The sequence below is a fragment of the Somniosus microcephalus genome, unplaced genomic scaffold (assembly GCF_052327205.1).
Source record: "Somniosus microcephalus isolate GS21.2 unplaced genomic scaffold, FLI_Smic_1.0 unresolved_chr3, whole genome shotgun sequence".
NCBI lineage: Eukaryota > Metazoa > Chordata > Chondrichthyes > Squaliformes > Somniosidae > Somniosus > Somniosus microcephalus.
The window spans coordinates 73,011,712-73,031,808 of NW_028225181.1; the positions used below are offsets into that span (position 1 = coordinate 73,011,712).

Genomic DNA, 20,097 nt, shown 5'->3' on the forward strand with positions numbered 1-20,097 from the left:
GTGAGGAGGATGCTGAGAAACTACAGGATGATTTGGACAGGTTGGGTGATTGGGCAGAAGAATGGCAGATGCAATATAACGTGGATAAATGTGAGGTTATCCACTTTGGTGGCAAAAGCAGGAAGGCAGATTATTATCTGAATGGCAATAGATTGGGAGAAGGGGAAGTGCAACGAGACCTGGGTGTCCTTGTGCACCAGCTGCTGAAGGTAAGCATGCAGGTGCAGCAGGTGGTTAAGAAGGCAAATGGTATGTTGGCCTTCGTAGCGAGAGGGTTCGAGTACAGGAACAAGGATGGCTTGCTGCAGTTGTACAGGGCCTTGGTGAGACCACATCTTGAGTATTGTGTGCAGTTTTGGTCGCCTTATCTGAGGAAGGATGTTCTTGCCGTGGTAAGAGTTCAACGAAGATTCACCAGGCTGATACCTGGGATGGCAGGAATGAAGTATGAGGAGAGATTGGGACGATTGGGCTTGTACTCGCTGGAGTTTACAAGAATCAGAGGGGATCTCATTGAAACTTATAAAATTCTGACAGGACTGGACAGACTAGATGCAGGAAGGATGTTCCTGATGGTCGGGGAGCCCAGAACCAGGGGTCACAGTCAAAGGATACGGGGTAAGCCATTTAGGACAGAAATTAGGAGGAATTTCTTCACCCAGAGAGTGGTGAACCTGTGGAATTCTCTACCAGAGAAGGCAGTAGAGGCCAATACATTAAATATATTCAAAAAGGAATTGGATGTATTTCTTAAAGCTAAAGGGATCAAGGGATATGGGGAGAAAGAAGGGACCGGGTACTGAATTTTGCTGATCAGCCATGATCGCATTGAATGGCGGAGCAGGCTTGAGGGGCCGAATAGCCTACTCCTGCTCCTATCTTCTGTGTTTTTATATTTGTATGTTTCTATGTTTCAGTTTGAGCTGGAGTGGAGATGGAGGAGAAGGTGTTGGGTTTAACCCCCAGTACTTCTGACCCCAGGAGGACCCAACAATTTCCAATGTGAGACTGTCAAGGGAGGTGGATTCTAGGGGAGATTAGGTTGTTACATGGACACTGTCCGTACAATGTAAAAGAGTATTCTTTTAGGAACAAGTATTTCTGTACAGGCTTTTAATCCAGTTTACATCTACAGATTTGTTTTAATTCATTCTTTGGATGTGGGCGTAGCTCGCAAGAGCAGCAAATATTGCCAATCCCCAGTTTCCCGTTGAGAAGGGGGTGGTGAGTCGCCTTCTTGAACTACTGCAGTCCGTGTGGTGAAGGTATTCCCACAATGTTGTTCGGTAAGGAGTTCCAGGATTATGGCCCAGCAACGATGAATATATCTGAGTCAGGATGATGTGTGACTTGGAGGGGAACTTGGATGTGATGGTGCTCCCATACAACAGCTGCCCTTGTCCTTCTAGGTGGTAGAGGTTGCGGGTTTTGGAGGTTCTATCAAAGTTCTGGTTGAGTTGCAGATGTATAAAGTTCCTTTCCTTCGCCCCCTCCCCCTCCCACCTCTCTCTCTCTCTCTCTCTCTCTCTCTCCTCCCATAGAGACCAGAGTTGTGTGTAGGCCCAGACCAGGTGGCGGATTCCCTTCCTGAAGGACATCAGTGAACCAGTTGGATTTTTATGAAAATCCGCCAGCTTTCATGGTCACTTTTTTCTAGTGCCGGCCCCACAATTGACGAGATTCATTGAGCTCAATTTCACAACCTGCCTTTGTTTTCCTGTGGGTTGTCTCACGCTCCCTGTTTTATATTAATTTTACAGGGCACTGGAAGGGGAGGATTTACAGACGGTAAGCTCAAACCAAACATCACTTCAAGATCTGACAGAGTCACTCGACTCGCCAGATCTGAATCTCACCGGCCTCTGAACATGGAAGCAAAAAGCACCATTCACAGCGGGGAGAAACCGTACACGTGTTCTGTGTGTGGACGAGGCTTCAGCCAACCCTCTGGCCTATCGAGACACAAGCGCATTCACACCGGGGAGAGGCCATTCACCTGTTCTGAGTGTGGGAAGGGATTCACTCAGTCATCCAGCCTGCTGACACACCAGCGAGTTCACACTGGGGAGAGGCCATTCACCTGTTCTGAGTGTGGGAAGGGATTCACTCAGTCATCTGACCTTCAGACACACCAGCGTGTTCACACCGGGGAGAGACCATTCACCTGCTTTGAGTGTGGGAAGGGATTCACTAATTCATCCAGCCTGCTGAATCACCAGCGAGTTCACACTGGAGAGAAACCGTTCACCTGCTCTGAGTGTGGGAAGGGATTCACTAATTCATCTCACCTACTGACACACCAGCGTGTTCACACTGGAGAGAGGCCGTTCACCTGCACTGAGTGTGGGAAGGGATTCACTCAGTCATCCCACCTACTGAGACACCAGCGTATTCACACTGGGGAGAGGCCGTTCACCTGCTCTGAGTGTGGGAAGGGATTCACTCGGTTATCCCACCTACTGACACACCAGCGAGTTCACACTGGGGAGAGGCCGTTCACCTGCTCTGAGTGTGGGAAGGGATTCACTCAGTCATCTGACCTGCTGAATCATCAGCGAGTTCACACTGGGGAGAGACCGTTCACCTGCTCTGAGTGTGGGAAGGGATTCACTCAGTCATCCAACCTGATGAATCATCAGCATGTTCACACTGGGGAGAGGCCATTCACCTGCTCTGAGTGTGGGAAGGGATTCACTAATTCATCCAACCTGCTGAATCACCAGCGAGTTCACACTGGGGAGAGGCCGTTCACCTGCTCCGAGTGTGGGAAAGGATTCACTCAGTCATCCAACCTGCTGACACACCAGCGAGTTCACAAGTGACTGCAGGGGTTGGATTCTGCTGTTATTGCTGCTGTTAATCACATCCAGGACTGAACCATGTTCATTCTGACAGTTGGGGTTTGTTTCTGCTGATGTTAATAACCCCTGTAACTGGGCTGGAGTTTAATATTCTGGATAGATGTCAAATAAACCAGCTTTGTTTTAAACACATTATTGTAGATTTTCTTCTTTCCCACCTGAGTGTTTAGCATCACCTGGCTGGGGCTCAATGGACAATCTAGGGGAGGATCGTGTGGTGGGAACAGAACTCCAGCCTGGACACAGTCCTTCAGGGCCACACTGAGAGGGGCAAACGGCACTTTGGTTTTTCTTGTCTCTCTTCACTGACAGCAAAGTTGCCGTGTGGGTTAATCTCGAGGCGTGTGAGAAACGTGTCCCAGCTACACTCTGCCATGGTTCAGAGCTCCTAGGCACGGAACAGAATGTTCCTTTAGGAATGTACCCCAGTGCTTTTATTTTAATGGCCTTATTAACCTGTGTTGCTACTTTTAGTGATTTGTGTATCTGTATCCCTGGATCCCTCTGCTCCTCCAGCCCATTTAGACTCTTAGGGGGAAATTCGGTGATGCCCCCTTTGGGTCGCTAACGTCACTGGGGCTAATTTTAGCGCCCTGAAAAAGTTAGCACCCCTGTGCATTAAATTCAGTGGTAGCGCCCCAGGCAGGAGGCAGGGCGCTACTGGAAGTGCTCCCCTCCCGCTTGAGGCGCTACCAGTGAATTTCACGGTGCTTCATGTCACAGCGCCATGCCCGTCGGCACGTAGCACCATGCCATAGCAGACCTCCCTCCCTGATTAAAGGGGAAGGGTGCAGCACTGCGCACACCTGGGCCCTGCTGGACCACCGGGGAGTGGGGTGTCAGATCAAGAGGAGAGCCGGGCTGTGCGATTGTGGCCGACACCCCGAAGAAGAAAGGGGAAGGGGGCAGGTGCTGGCAGTCGGCCAAAATAAAAAGTTGCCGCCCGACACCTGCCCTTTAAGTGGCATCGCCGCGGCTGCAGAAATGACCCCTGACCCTGTCGGACATATCGTCCGGTGATAGGTCAGGGGTCGTAACCCAAGGTTGCAGCCAGGGTGCTGCGCTTGGCGATGATGTCATTGCCGGCGGTGCAGTACCGGCTACACCGCTAACCTCCCACTGAATATCGCGGGAAGCACAAAGCGACCCAATTTCACCCCCTTGTCCAAGTAGTGAGTGGCCTCCTTATTCTTCCCACCAAAACACACCACCTCACACTGACCTATAGTGAAATTCATTAACACACCCGCTCACACTGATCTGCAGTGAAATTCATTAACACACCGCCTCACACTGATCCATAGTGAAATTCATTAACACACCACCTCACACTGATCTATAGTGCATTCATTAACACACCACCTCACACTGATTTACAGTGAAATTCATTAACACACCCGCTCACACTGATCTGCAGTGAAATTCATTAACACACTGCCTCACACTGATCCATAGTGACATTCATTAACACACCACCTCACACTGATCTATCGTGACATTCATTAACACACCACCTCACACTGATCTACAGTGAAATTCATTAACACACCACATCACACTGATCTATAGTGAAATTCATTAACACACCACCTCACACTGATCTATAGTGAAATTCATTAACACACCTCACACTGATCTACAGTGAAATTCATTAACACACCACATCACACTGATCTATAGTGAAATTCATTAACACACCACCTCACACTGATCGATAGTGAAATTCATTAACACAACACCTCACACTGATCTACAATGAAATTCATTAACACACCACCTCACACAGATCTATAGTGAAATTCATTAGCACAGCACCTCAAATTTATCTACAGTGAAATTCATTTGCCAATTACATGCCCATTCTGAAATGTATTAATGTCTTCTTGCATTTTATCTTCCTCAGTATTAACTCTACCTCCCAATTTGGTGTTATCGACAAACTTTGAAATTGTTCTTCTGATTCACGCGTCCAAATCGTTTATGTAAATGGTGAACAATAGTGATCCCAGCGCCGATCCCTGTGGAACACCACTTCCCACCTTTTGCCAGTCTGAGTAGCTATTCTTAACCCCTACTCTCTCTTTTCTATTTTGTGACCAGCTTGCTATCCATAACAGTATGTAAGATCGACAAGATGACCAAGGTCAGGCTGTGTGGAGGGAAGGGCCAGGCAGCAGAATGGATGGAAAGCTGGCTACAAATCAGAAATCAGAGGGTTGGAGTTAAGGGAAGTTTGTTGTGATCTTTCCATCCATTCTGCTGCCTGGCCCTTGACTCCACACGGCCTGACCGTGGTCATCTTGTAGACCATACATACTGCAGACACAGTGCACCAGTGGTGGAGGGGGTGAATATTGAGTCCTGTGGCAGGGGCGCTGATGAAGTGGATTTCTCTGTCCGTGAGTTTTGAGGCATCGCTAGTTGCGTTTTTCACCTCTTCCCACCTTTTAAAAAAAACCTTGCTGCCAGTTTATTAAAGCCATTAACAGCCGCTCGGGTGGGACACACCAATAAATGAGGCCTTGTTTCCCTCAGAATGACAGGCCTGAACCCGAGTTAGAAAACATTTAGTAATTAAACCAGACTGGGCGGGGCCTGAGGTGCGAGTTAGTAGCGGAAAATTGGTGGCCAGCGTACTTCACACCAGGGCTGAGGACCCGGGGACTTAGGTTTCTGTGTCATTTATTGATTAATTTTGTTTATTGCCCAATCTCAATCAGACTGGTGGGTGATCTTGCTGTCTGACGGAGGCGAGGGTCCCCAATGGAGTGCTCTCTATGCGGGAGTCCTTCCCAGCACCATTGGGGATCTGGGGTGGAGACTGTTGCAGGGAGCTGTCGTGTGCAACAGTTTTTAGCTCCTTTCTGGACTCCAAGGCCAGATGTGGTTTCTGTGGCCGAGAGGAGTCCATGGGCCGTGTACATATTCAGTGTGAGAGGTTACAGCCCCTGGATAGTTACCTGAAGGGGCTGCTCCTCAACTCTTGGTTACTATTTAGCCCCACGCTCCTAATCTTTGGCCGCCCGGTGCGGAGTGGTGGTGGGTAAGTGGGAGGATCTTCTCCTGGACCTGCTCTTGGGCCTGGCGAAAACAGCAATTTGTAGGCCCAGGATGGCTGGGGCCCATGGGGTCACTTTGGCTGCCTGCCTCTCTCCCATGGTCTTGTCCCTGCCCTGGTGGCCCTGGAGAGGGAGCAGGCGGTGTCCACCGGTTCACTTGATACCTTCCTCGACCGCTGGACACGGAAGGTATCAAGAGGCGAAAATCGATCCTCACAATCACATTTTGATTTAATTATTAATTGTGTGTGTGTCACAAATACATTTCTTCTATTTTGATACAAAAGCTCTATTAGACATGTTAAACTACTAGTTCTTTAATCAGGGCTGCAGCTGCTGAAAGGTTGATTGTACTGAGGTTTGTGGCTGAGCTGGCAGACATGTTGTTCTGAAGTCTGATGTCTCACACCTGAAGAGTCTATGTCGTGTTGTAATGACCTTTTTCTGTTGCCTGGTGTCAGAAATAGAAATCAAAGGAAGATGATGCCCCACTCTGTTAATCAACTCTTTGACACATTTCCATTTCTTAATTTACAAAGATCACAACTCCATTAGTGAACAATGGATTGCCAGTCTGCCACTTTTTACTGAGGCTTGAAAGGATTCGCTGTGAAGCTGCACCTGCCCATCCGTCTGTGTGTCACTGTGTTTGGATTGTGTTAGACAACAGTCCTAATATCTCACCTACATCCATTACAATTTTGGAAATGTTAGATTGTACTTGGAAGAAGTTGAGTTTGAATCTAACAATTCTGAAATTGGGAGCTTTTAATGATTTCTGTTTTTCACATAACTATATAGTGATGTGATCAGTCAAAGCAAATTAAAGATGGTGCTATTTACTGAACACAACTGAATAATTCTACAAGGATGCTATCGCAGTCTTCCTCAGTATTAACTACACCCCCCAATTTAGTGTCATCAGCAAATTTTGAAATTGTACTTCTGATTCCCAAGTCCAAATCATTCATGTAAATGGTGAACAACAGTGGTCCCAGCACCAATCCCCGTGGAACACCACTTCCCACCTTCCGCCCGTCTGAGTAAATAACTTTAACTCATCCCGTCACTATAACTGGACTTGTCTCTATTCCCGTGCCGAGGGGATTGCTGTACCAGATGGCAGGGGCAACATTTGGGGACTCTCGATTCTCCACCAATTCCCATTCCCCTTCTTTCTGGTGGATAATGGAGGTGCCACTGTGTGTAATGTGCAAGTGAGTAAGAGTTGTCAGCGAGGATTAATCAGCACTTTCTAATTGGAGATGATAATCAATGGAATCTTTCAGACAATGAATTGTAGATTTTATAGCAAAGATTAATATACGATTGAAGTATAAGTTCATAATTTTATTGTAAAATATTTCAGGAACTCTCATCAGAAATTAAGGGGAAAGTTCAGACAGCAGTACTTAAAGGGACACTGCGGCCCCGACAACTCAATCAGCTATATATCCAGAATATTAAAATCCAGCCCAGTTATAGGGGTTATTAACATCAGCAGAAACAAACCCCAACTGTCAGAATGAACATGGTTCAGTCCTGGATGTGATTAACAGCAGAATCGAACCTCTGCAGTCACTTGTGAACTTGCTGGTGTCTCAGCAGGTTGCATGACTGATTGAATCCCTTCTCACATACTGAGCAGGTGAACGGCCTCTCCACGGTGTGAACTCGCTGGTGTGTCAGCAGGTTGGATGAATGAGTGAATCCCTTCCCACACATGGAGAAGGTGAACGGCCTCACCCCAGTGTGAGCTCGCTGGTGTGTCAGCAGGTTGGATGACTGATTGAATCCCTTCCCACACACGGAGCATGTGAATGGCTTCTCCCCAGTGTGAATGCGCTGTTGTCTCAGAAGGTCAGAGGAATTAGTGAATCCCTTCTCACACACGGGGCAGGTGAATGGCCTCTCCCCAGTGTGAATGCACTGGTGCTCAATGAGGTGAGATGACTGCCTGAACCTCTTCCCACAGTGAGAGCAACTGAATGGTCTCTCCTCAGTGTGAAGTCGCTGGTGTGTCAGAAGGTGGGATGACTGACTAAATCCCTTCCCACACTTGGAGCAGGTGAACAGCCTCTCCCCGGTGTGACTGCATCGATGAGTTTCCAGCTGGGACGGGGAGCTAAATCCCTTCCCACAGTCCCCACATTCCCACAGTTTCTCCGTGGTGTGGGTGTCCTTGTGTCTCTCCAGGTTGGACAATCAGTTGAAGCCTCATCCACGCACACAACACGTGTACGGTTTCTCCCCGCTGTGAACGGTGCGATGTTTTTTCAGACTGTGTAACTGGTTAAAGCTCTTTCCACAGTCAGTGCACTGGAACACTCTCACTCGGGTGTGTGTGTCTCAATGCTTTTCCAGTCACACCGATCTTTGAAATCTTTATCCACAGACAGAACAGGCAAACATTTCTCCTTCCACATTCAAAGGCCGATGATATTCCCTGTAAAAGCAGTTTACAAAAGACATCACTGTAAGTTCAGGATTAAATTCGGAACAGATAATTCGAGGGCTAGATTTTCAGTATAGGCAGTTTTGGGGCGCTAACCTTAGCGCCCACCCGAAGTTAGCGCCCGCCCCAAATTAGCGCCCCGTTGCCGGAAATTCAGTGGCTTCGCCCTAAGAGGTTGGTGGAGCGCTAAAAGAGGCGTTCCACTACTATCTTTAGGTGCTATGCCGGCGGTCCAGAAGGATAGCGCCCAGGCGGGGCGCAGCGTGGGTGCGGTCATTTTTGGACTGACAGCAGACCCCGTGGCGCCGACCAGCTCTTAAAGGGGGAAGGGACGAATTGGTCTGCTGCCACGCCCTGCACACTGCAGCCTTGCAAAGAGGCCTCAACACTGCTGCTCAGCCCCAGGGAGTCATGGCAACGCCAGAGAAGGCCCGTCAGCATGCCCTGCGCTTCTCAGAGGGTGATCTGGACATAATGGTCACAGCTTTGGAGGTGAGGCGCTACATTAGGGCTTCATTCTGGCCAAGCTATTCCACCATGGGAGGCTGTGCACACTACATCAGGGCTTCACTCTGGCCAAGCTATTCCACCATGGGAGGCAGTGCACACTACATCAGGGCTACACTGCGCACTTACAGCCCGTCCTTTTTCTTGCAGGCTAAAGTAGCCTTTAATCGCCAGGCCCATGCCAGGGGTGGCCGCGCCAAGCTGCAGAAGCTCACTCGGCTGGAGGAGCGCGTGTGTGTGCTCATGGGAGCCCGTGTGATCGTACCCACAGCGTGCGGAGTAGCCGACCCTCCACTGCCCGGCAATGGTAAGGACCTCACCTTTTGGCCCTCTCGCGTCGCACTGGCCCATCCGAGCTACCTCCTTTGCCACTGTCCCACCAATGCGCTGAATGCCACCAGTCCTAACTCCCTCGCTGACGCCGTCTCCTCACTCTGAAGCTACTCTTGTGCATTTCTGCTTTCAGCTGGTGACGACCAGGACCCTGAAGCTGCCAGTGACAGCACCTCCGAGCAGGAGGAGGAGGAGGAGCAAGCTGGACCATCGGGGGAACAGTCACGTCCCACAGGAGAGGAGGAAATGCTTGACACCTCCTCACTGGACGAGTGCCTGGAGGAACTGTCGCAGGGCAATGCAGCTTCTGGGACCAGTGGCGTCCAGCCACCCAGGAGCCGTGCGTGTGGCCCGCGGCCTTCCCCCCAAAGGGGGGAAGGATCAGAGGGGAGTGCTGCTGATCGGCACACTCGCCGCCACCAACGTGACAAGGGTCCCCTAGTTCGGCCCCCTCCTCCCCAGCGGGAGAGTCGCAACTCCAGTCCGGACACCTTCACCTCGGAGGAGGTGCGGAAGCTGGATAAGATGGCCGAGGATTTGGACCGGCGCCACACGGAGCTCATGAGCGTGGTGGGGCGCATGCCTGAGGCCATCGAGTCGCTGGCGACCAGTGTGCGCGAGTTCGGGGCAGCAACTGCCGCGAGTGGCGGCATGCTGACTGATGCCGTCAAGACCCTGGCGGATGTGATGCGGGCGCACACCAGGACAACAGGGGCACTCACTGCTGCCACACGCGCTGTCTCAGGCAGGCATCGCCAGCGCAGCCGCCGCGCTGGACCATCCCAGCAAGCCGCCCCTCGGCTGATTGTTGCGGATCCTGCAGTGTGGGCCCGGACGAGTGCCACCGCACCACAGCACCAGCCAGCGCATCCCAGACACCAGCTGGCCCACATTGCGCCATCTGTCGCCGCCATTCCCCCACTGGGGCATCAAGGGCAAGCGGCTGCAGCTGATGGTGGCCAGGCTCAGGTGCGCCACTCAGCAGACGGCCCCTCGAGGGCCAAACGCCGTGTAGGCCGCCCCCCAGCGGCATCTGGCGGAAGGGCATCTGAGCCTCAGGCGCCTTCCCCCAGCCTCGCAGCAGCCACTGGGCAGAGCTTGCGAAGGAGCAGCAGGCCGGGCAGGGGAGTCAAAAGGCTGGGCAAGGTCTCGCCCTCTCGGGCCACTCAGTAGAGGGTGTGGGCAGCTTTTCCTTTTTTTTGGCGGTGGCCATCTTTATTTTGCCCATGGTTGTGTTGTTGGAGGGCTTATTTTTTGCGTTAGGCCGACGTTGAGGCCCGGTTTGAAGAAAGGTGGAGTGACTCCTCCCCAGTTTGTGGGAGTGAGTCGTTTGTTGGGCTTTTTGTGGGGCCCATTTATTGTTTTTGGGGATTCATGTGGGAAGGGCTTTTCATTTTTGTGTAATAAATAATTATCTTTATTCATGCAGTCTCCATGGTTGTTCTTCTTAGTGTTTGTTGGCTTCGCCGGCTGAGGGCTTGCAGAGCGGCTGCATTCATCTTCCCTCATGGCCCCTGGCCATTCCCTGACAGGGGGCTTAGAAGTACCGTGTAATAAGGTGGCGTCGTGCGGCCCTTGGCCCTGGTCGCTCCCTCCTGGGAACGTACTCCTGCTCCTCCTCCTCCTCCTCATGCTCCTCCTGCTCCTCCTCCTGAGGTGCTGGTCCAACGTCAGGTGGCAGTGCCTGAGTCCTGCGGATAGCCAGGTTGTGTAGCATGCAGCAAACCACCACAAATTGGGAGACCCGGTCCGGCGAATACTGGAGAGCTCCTCCGGAGCGATCAAGGCAGCGGAACCGCTGCTTGAGGACCCCAATAGTTTGCTCGATGATGTTGCGGGTGGTTTGATGGCTCTCGTTGTAGGCCTCTTCAGCAGCGGTCCTGGGCGCGCGGAGCGGGGTCATGAGCCAGGTGCACAAAGGATAGCCTTTGTCCCCGAGTAGCCATCCTCTTGGGGGAGGCTGTGCCTGGAACATGTCATGCACAGTACTCTGCCGCAGGATAAAGGCATCGTGGCTGCTGCCTGGGAAGCTGGCATTGACTGCCATGATGCGCTGCTTGTGGTCACACACCAGCTGCACATTCAGAGAATGGTAGCCCTTCCTGTTGCGATACTGCTCGCCATGCTCCAGAGGGGCCCGCAAAGCCACATGCGTACAGTCAATGGCGCCCTGCACCAAGGGGAATTCCCCGAGTCTGGAAAATCCCAATACGCGCTGATGCTGGCTCTCCGGGGCCATGGGGAAGGAGATGAATTGGCTTCTCCTTCTGAACAGTGCTTCGGTCACCTGGCGGATGCAGCGATGCGCGCCGTACTGGGAGATGTTTGCTATGTCCCCAGCAGCGTATTGGAAGGAGCCGGTGGCATAGAAGTTCAATGCCACCGTCACCTTCACTTCCACCGACAGAGACGTCCTGCACCTGAGCTTTGGCCGCAGATCTCGGCGAAGCAGGTGGCAGATCTCTGCAATCACCTCCTTTCGGAATCGGAGCCTTTTAACACATCGCGCGGCACTCATGTTTAGGTAGGAGCGCTGCTGGCGGTATAGCCTGACTGGGTAAGGCCTACGTGGCCAACACCTGTAGCCCCCTCTGCCTCTAGCCAGGGCTGCCCCTCTCACAATGCGTCTGCGAGCCCTACGGACATGGAGCTGCAGCTCCGCGTTGGCACCCCATGCAACCCCCATCAAATCCTGGCAAACACTCAAATTTCCAAAAGGCCACTTGCAGCGCTCTGGCCTGAGTCCAAAAATACCTGAGCTCTTGCTGCTTGAAACCAGTTAGCTATCCTCCTTGTTGTGTCTCCAGAAATGCGTTGCACAAGAGTGTTTTCTGAAAAAAGGCTGGCCTTTATACTGGAGAGCACGTCCCCTTTAATTTGCACCCCCCGGGGCCCGCGCTGGTTGTGTTGCGTTCCTTTTTCCAAACGCTCCGGCCGCCAGCCACACAATGGGGCGGTCCGACTGAAGTTTGGAATTGGGGCGGCCAAAGGGCGTTGCACGAGGATGTGACGTCATTGTCTGCGCGCGCATCCGGGCGGGCGCTAAACTTTGCGCCGGCGCTAACAGGCAACTTAATTTGGGGCGGGGTGCAAACTGCGCTGCGCACGGGCGCTACACACATAGCGCCTGAAAATCACTTCTCTTAAGGCGCTAACTGTTGGCGCTAGCAACTGAAAATCTAGCCCCTAGTTTCTATGGAACATTCCTCTCTTAGTACATAGAATTACACAGATTGTACAGCACAGAAACAGGCCAATCGGCCCAACTGGTCCATGTGGTCTTTATGCTCCACACGAGCCTCCTCCCATCTCTCTTCATCTCACCCTATCAGCATCTCCTTCTATTCCTTTCTCCCATGTGTTTATCCAGCTTCCCCTTAAATACATCCATGCTCTTCGCCTCAACCACTCCCTGTGGCAGCAAGTTCCACATTCTCAGCACCCTCTGGGTGAAGGAGTTTAATCTAAATAGGACTTCCCTGGGCAGCCAATGAGCACTGCTGCCTCTTTTGTGAATTTCCTGGTGAGGCGAAACAGTTGATATTTTCTGATCAAAAAGAGCTGAGCTCGGCAGCATTAGTCCTGTTTTGCCTCCTTTGGAGACCAGGTGTATGAGCAGAGCGAGCGCAGCCTTCACAGCAACTGCAATAAAATTGTTACAGTTGTGAAGGAACTTTGTGTCAGTGCACTGGACCACAAACAAAGTATGTGTGTCGATTATTGTCTTATTACCCTACTGTAAAGTGCCTTGAGATGTTTTAAAAGCTCTATTTAAAGGTAAGTTGTTGTTGGTGTCTAGAGAACTCTGTTGAAATTTAGTGAAATGATCAATAACCAAGGAAGATCAGTTCTTTGTTTGGTTCTGTTAGTTTTCATAGAATCATTGAAAAGTACAGCACGAAGGAGGCCATTCGGCCCATCGTGCCTGTGCTGTCTCTTAGAAAGAGCACTCGTGCTTAGTCCCACATCCCTGCTTGTTGTCCGTAACCCTGTAAGATCCACATCCTCAAGTACCCGCCCAACTCCCTTTTAAAATCATTGATGGAATCAGCTCATGACCTTTTCACGTCGAGCGTTCCAGATCCCGACAACTCTCTGAGTTTTATTCAATTGTTACCACAGTTGCTTCTGTGGAGGTTTAATAATAAATGCATTTTGCTGTGAAAGCAATTAAAACATTCCTAGCATATAAATAGACAGATGCATCAAAATATTAAAATTGTGGGAGGGGGGGTCAGTGCTCACCAGGGTCCAATAAACAATGGAATTCTTGTTTCCCAACCCAATGCTCAGAAGATGAAGTCCCAGAGCTGCCTCTGGCTCGGTTCCACCTGCCCTATTCTGACAAGCTGAGGTGTTGGTCAGTGCACTGTGATTGCCCTGTGAGCAGAAAATGGCAAATATAGAAATATGACCAAAATAACACTTTAACCCCAAAGCTGTAAATCCCCATCCCACACACTCTCCCTGCTCCCTGTGCTGAAATCCAAACCCATCGCACCATCTCCAACATTTCTTTCCTCCACTCCCAGTTTTCCCCCTCCCTCTACTCTGGTTGGGTTCAGTTCTCCACCTGCTGTGTGCAGAGTGAGAATAAAATCAACGTGATAATGATTGTCTCTCCTGGTCACTGGGACTCTGAAACCTTCAGTTCTCCACCTGCTGTGTGCAGAGTGAGAATAAAATCAATGAGTCAATGATTGTCTCCCCTGGTCACTGGGACACTGAAGCCCTGCCCACTCTCTGTTCCTGTACAAAGATGGCCGCGCATGCGCCCTGCTGCAGGTAGAACCGGTCTGTCTTTCATTCACCAAGATGGCGGCGGGTAACCCGGGCCTGTCAACGAGAAAAAGCCTCACCGCTACCATCCGGCGGAACACATTCGGCCGCTGGATCTCATTCGGGCCTGAGACAATTCTCCAACTTTATAAACCCTGAGGCGCGACCTACCCGCAGTTTATTAACCTCCCGAACCTGCTCCCACTGACCTGCAACTCTGCCCGGCGACCGCGCGGGGCTTTCTTTGTAAAGCCAGTGAGGGACATGTGACCCGGGCCCACTGCCTGATTGACGTGAGCTTCCGACCAATAGGGAGCAAGCGGGGCGGGGCTGGAGGAGCGAGCCGGCGGCGGGTCCTCCAACCAATCGGGGAGCCCGAGAGGCGGGACTAGCGCCGGCTGATTGTCTGATCCGCAGGGCAGCGAGTTTCTCCAGTCCCTTGTTCAGGGCCCGGGGCCAGGGGAGGCTGTGGGCCTTTATTCCCCTCATTGGACACAAGGCTCTTTGGCTCACAACACACTGGCTCAGGTTTCAATAGAGACCTTTTAATTTCATCCATAAAAGCAGATAAACCCCCGTGCTTCTGTTGAACAAAGTTTCTAATATTTGGGAGTAAAAGTACAAGTTTTTTTCCCTCTGGGGAATTTATTATTAGTTTCAGGAAACAGCAACCACTTGTATTTATAAAGTGCCTTTAATGTAGTAAAACATCCCAAGGCTCTTCACAGGAGCGTTATAAAACAAAATTTGACACCGAGCCACATGAGATATTAGGGCAGATGACCAAAAGCTTGGTCAAAGAGCATCTTAAAAAAGGAGAGAGAGGTAGAGAGATGGAGAGGTTTAGGGAAGGAATTCCAAAGGTTTAGGGCCCAGGCAGCTGAAGGCACGGCCACCAATGGTGGAGCAATTAAAATCGGGGATGCTCAAGAGGGCAGAATTAGAGAAGCGCAAATATCTCCGGGGGGGTGGTTTGTAGAGGCTGGAAGAGATTACAGAGATAGGGAGGGATGAGGCCACGGAGGGATTTGAAAACAAGGCTGAGAATTTTAAGGATGAGACACTTGAGGAAAAGCAGGGAGTGGGGGTGGGTCAAGCCCTTATGGGACAGGGTCGTTATTTCTGTTCTGCGACAGTTACTGGGACAGACTGTATCTCCCCCTCTTCTCCACACAGGGATTTGTGGTAGTTAAAGGGACAGCGATTCTTCTTGTTCCACGAGATTGTAATTAAAGGGACACTACTCTGAGATGGCTGTGAACTTTTAGTGCCGCCAGCCTTTCTAAAACATCTTCCTTTTTTTGAAGATCTGTGTGAACTCGCTGGTGACTCAGCAGGTTGGATGAACTCTGAAACCTCTTTGCACAGTCAGAACATTTAAAGGGTCTCTCATCGGTTCTGGGACAGGAGGGATCTGGTTAACAGTGATCACAATATCATTGGGTTTAAAGTAGTTATGGAAAGGGACAAAGAAGAATCAATGGTGAAAATACCCAGCTGGAAGAGAGCCAATTTCAGTGATTTGAGAAGGGATCGAGCACAGGTGGACTGGAAACAAAGATTGTCCAGGAAAACAGTGAATGACCAATGGCAGGCCTTCAAGGCTGAGATAGTTCGGGTACAAACCAAGCCTATTCCCATAAGGAGGAAAGATGGGCATCCAAAGCTAGAGCTCCCGATGACAAAGGATATTGAGGTTAGAATAAAACAGAGAAAGGAGGTTTACGACAAATGTCAGGTACAGAATACAGTCAAAAACCAGGAGAATACAGAGAGTGCAGGGGAAATTGAAACAGGATATAAGGACAAAGAGAATATGAGAAAAGAATAGCGGGTAACATAAAAGAGAACCCAAAAATCTTCTATAAACATATGAAAAGTAAAAGGATAGATAAATGAATGGTGGGGCCGATTAGGGACCAAATAGGAGCACATCATACAGAGGCAGAGGGCATGGCTGAGGTACTGAATGAGCACTTAGCATCTGTCTCCGCAAAAGAAGAGGATGAAGTTCATGTCGCAGTAGAGGAGGGGGGAGTAGAGAAATTGGATAAAAATGGATAGAAAGGAGGTGCTAAATAGGTTGTCATCACTCAAAGTTAACAAGTCACCCGGTCCGGATGGGATGCATCCTAGGTTGTTGAGGGAAGCTAGGGTGGAGATAGCAGAAGCTCCGACCACAATCTTTCAATCTCCCTCAGATATATGGGAGGGGTGCCAGAGGACTGGAGGATTGCAAATGTTACACCCTGTTTAAAAAAGGGGAGAGGGATAAACCTGGTAACTACAGGCCAATCAGTCTAATGTCAGTGGTGGGTGAACGACTAGAGACCATTGTCAAGGTCAAAATTAATTCTCACTTGGAGAAGCATGGGATAATAAGGGGCAGCCAGTATGGATTTGTTAAAGGTAAATCGTGTCTGACGAACCTGATTGAGTTCTTTGATGAAGTAACAGAGGGTTGATGAAGGCAGTGCAGCAAATGTTGTATACATGGACTTTCTAAAGGCATTTGACAAAGTACCACATAAGAGACTTATTCGGAAAATAGAAGCACAGGAAATTAAAGGGATGATGGTAATTTGGGTATATAATTGGCTGAGGGATAGGAGACAGTGAGCAGTGCTAAGGGATGTTTTTCTGACTGGAGGGAAATATGCAGTGGGTTCACCCAGAAGTCGGGATTAGGACCATTGCTTTTCTTGTTATATATAAATGACCTGGATTGGGTATAGGTGTACAATTTTGAAGTTTACGGATGATACAAAACTTGGCAAAGTAGTAAATAGTGAGCATAGTAGTAGCAGACTTCAGAAGGACAGAGACAGACTGTGAAATGAGCAGACACAAGGCAGATGAAATTAAATGAGGATAAGTGTGAAGTGATGCACTTTGGGAGAAACAACAGGGAGAGGCCGTATAATCTAAATGGGACTATTTTGAGGGGGTGCCAGAGCAAAGGGACCTGGGGGGTCCATATTCACAAATCTTTGAAAGTGCCACGGCAAGTTGGTGAGGCGGTTCAGAAAGCATATGGGGTACTTGGCTTTGTAAATAGGGCCATTGAATACAAAAACAAGGAAGTTACACTAAACCTTTACAAATCACTAGTTAGGAACATAGGACAGGAGGAGGCCATTCAGTCCCTCGAGCCTGTTCTGCCATTCAATGTGATCATGGCTGATCTGCAATCTAACTCCATACACCCGCCTTTGGCCCATATCTCTTAATACCTTTGGGTAACAAAAACCTATCAATCTCAGATTGAAAATTAACAATTGATCTCGCATCAATTGCCGTTTGTGGAAGAGAGTTCCAAACTTCTACCACCCTTTGTGTGTAGAAGTGTTTCCTAATTTCACTCCTGAAAGGTCTGGCTCTAATTTTTAGACTATGCCCCCAGTCCGAGAATCCCCAACCAGCGGAAATAGATTCTCTCTATCTATCCTCTGTTCCCCTTAATATCCTAAAAACTTCAATCAGATCACACCTTAACCTTCTAAATTCAAGGGAATACAACCCTAATTTGTGTAATCCCTCCTCGTAACTTAATCCTTGAAGTCCGGGCATCATCCTGGTAAACCTACGCTGCACTCCCTCCAAGGCCAATATATCCTTCCTTAGGTGTGGTGCCCAGAACTGCTCACAGTACTCCAGGTGTGGTCTAACCAGGGTGTTGTACAGCTGCAGGGTTTTGGCCTCAGCTGGAGTCTTGTGTACAGTTCTGGGCACCACACTTTAGGAAGGATGTCAAGGCCTTGGAGAGGGTGCAGAGGAGGTTGACCAGGATGGTACCAGGGATGAGGGACTTCAGTTATGTGGAGAGATTGGAGAAGCTGGGATTGTTCCTCTTAGAGCAGAGAAGGTTAAGAGGAGACCTAATAGAGGGGTTCAAAATGATGAGGGGTTTTGATCGAGCAAGTCGGGAGAAACTGTTCACTCTGGCAAGTGGGTCGGTAACCAAAGGTCACAGCTTTAAAATAGTTGCTAAAAGAACTAGAGGGAAATGAGGAGAATTGTTTTCACACAGAGGGTTGTTAAGATCTGGAACGCACCATCTGAAAGGATGCTGGAATCAGGTTCCACAGGAACTTTCAAACAGTAATTGGACATGTCCTTGAAGAGGACTAGTTTGCAGAGTTCTGGGGATAAAGCTGGGGTGTGGGACTAAATTGGACAGCTCTTTCAAAGAGCCGGCACAGACACGATGGGCCGAATCACCTCCTTCTGTGCTATTAGATTCTATGATCAGTGTGAACACGCTGGTGTCCCTTAAGGCTCTTCGAGATTTTAAAGCTCTTCCCACAGTCAGAACATTTAAAGGGTCTCTCGTCAGTGTGAACTCGCTGGTGTATCAGCAGGTGAGATGAATGAGTGAATCACTTCCCCCACACGGAGCAGGTGAACGGCCTCTCACCAGTGTATAGGAGCCGGTGTCTCTTCAGCTCCCTGGAGCTTTTAAATCTTTTCCCACAGCCAGAGCATTTAAAGGGGTTCTCTCCAGTGTGAACTTGCTGATGGGCCAGCAGGTTGGAGGACCGAGCGAATCCCTTCCCACACACGGATCAGGTGAATGGCCTCTCCCCAGCGTGTAGGAGCCGGTGTCTCTTCAGCTCCCCAGGGCTTTTAAAGCTTTTCCCACAGTCAGAACATTTAAAGGGTCTCTCGTCAGTGTGAACTCGCTGGTGTATCAGCAGGTTGGAGGGCTGAGCGAATCCCTTCCCACACACGGAGCAGGTGAACGGCCTCTCCCCAGTGTTTAGGTGTTGTGTCTCTTCAGCTACCAGGACCTTTTAAAGCTCTTCCCACAGTAAGAACATTTAAAGGGTCTCACGTCAGTGTGAACAAGCTGGTGTGTCTGCGGGGTGGATGACTGAGTGAATCCCTTCCCACACATGAAGCAGGTGAACAGTCTCTCCCCAGTGTGAACTCGCTGTTGTTGCTTGAGCTCCCGGGGGATTTTAAAGCTCTTCCCACAGTGAGAACATTTAAATGGCCTTTCATCAGTGTGAACAAGCTGGTGTGTCAGCAGTGTGGAGGACTGCAAGAATCCCTTCCCACGCATGGAGCAGGTGAATGGCCTCTCCACAGTGTGGAGGCACTGGTGTCCCTTCAGATCCCGGGGCTTTTAAAGCTCTTCCCACAGTCAGAACCTGTAAACGGCCTCTCATCAGTGTGAACAAGCTGGTGTCGCTTCAGATGCCCGGGGCTTTTAAAGCTCTTCCCACAGTCAGGACATTGAAATGGTCTCTCCCCAGTGTGAACTCGCTGGTGTGTTTGCAGGTGGGATGAACAAACAAATCCTTTTCCACACACGGAGCAGGTGAATGGACTGTCCCTGGTGTGACTGTGCCGTTGAACTTCCAATGCAGATGGGGAACTGACTCCCTTCCCACTGTCCCCACCTTTACCCCGTTTCTCCCTGGTGTGACGTTGCACGTGTCCCACCAGGACACGCGATCGGCTGAATCCGTGTCTACACACTGAACACGTGTGCGGTTTGTCATCGCTGCTTTCTTCTTCCATGTGCAAAGGCCGATGATATTCAGGTCCTGATGAATCGACCGACCCTCAGATTTTGACGTGATGTTTGGTCTGAGCTTCCCGCCTGTAACTGCTCCACTTCTATAACCCTGTAAATCGAGTTCAGAAAAGGATCAGAGGCAAACTGTTGTTTAATTTTCCCCTTTCCGAACCTAGGGGCAGTGAAGCTGATTTTCAGGCCCCAGCTGCTGCACAAGTTGTTTGAAAGGATCAGCAGTAATGGTGGCTGTAATACCCACAAGCCCCCGGCACTGCAGAATGCGCTCTGTTGACTGAGTCCTGCGCATGTGCTCATGGCCCCCGCGCTCTCCTGCTCTACAATCACCCGTTCCGATCGGTCCGCAATGCGCATGCTCAGGGCACAAAACCCCACGGTTGGAACATCGGGCACGCATGCGGAGCTGCAACATCTGGTATGCATGCGCGGCTCAGGTGGGAGCGAGTCAGTGTTTCGCCTCAGCCGCCAGGGAGGTGCGCATGCGCAGGACAACCCAACATTCTTCCTGTCAGCAATCACTCCCTCGTTTCTTTAATATAAACAGAAAATGCTGGAAATACT

At 50.1% G+C, this 20,097-nt stretch overlaps 2 protein-coding genes across 2 annotated transcripts in view; one reads left to right on the forward strand and one right to left on the reverse strand.

Moving 5' to 3' along the window:
• The window catches only part of LOC147092001 (uncharacterized), a 160,203-nt gene extending 140,313 nt beyond the window's left edge, over positions 1 to 19,890 (reverse strand). The window contains 2 exon segments of the mRNA XM_085976658.1: positions 7,520 to 8,110; positions 19,774 to 19,890. Of these exon segments, the coding sequence (XP_085832784.1) occupies positions 7,520 to 8,110; positions 19,774 to 19,890 (708 nt within the window).
• LOC147092003 (uncharacterized) lies at positions 1,334 to 2,901 on the forward strand. The gene has a single exon (XM_085976962.1). It carries the CDS (start codon positions 1,869 to 1,871, stop codon positions 2,820 to 2,822), a length of 954 nt encoding a protein of 317 aa, XP_085833088.1. The 5' UTR covers positions 1,334 to 1,868; the 3' UTR covers positions 2,823 to 2,901.
• Positions 19,891 to 20,097: the final 207 nt, after the last annotated feature.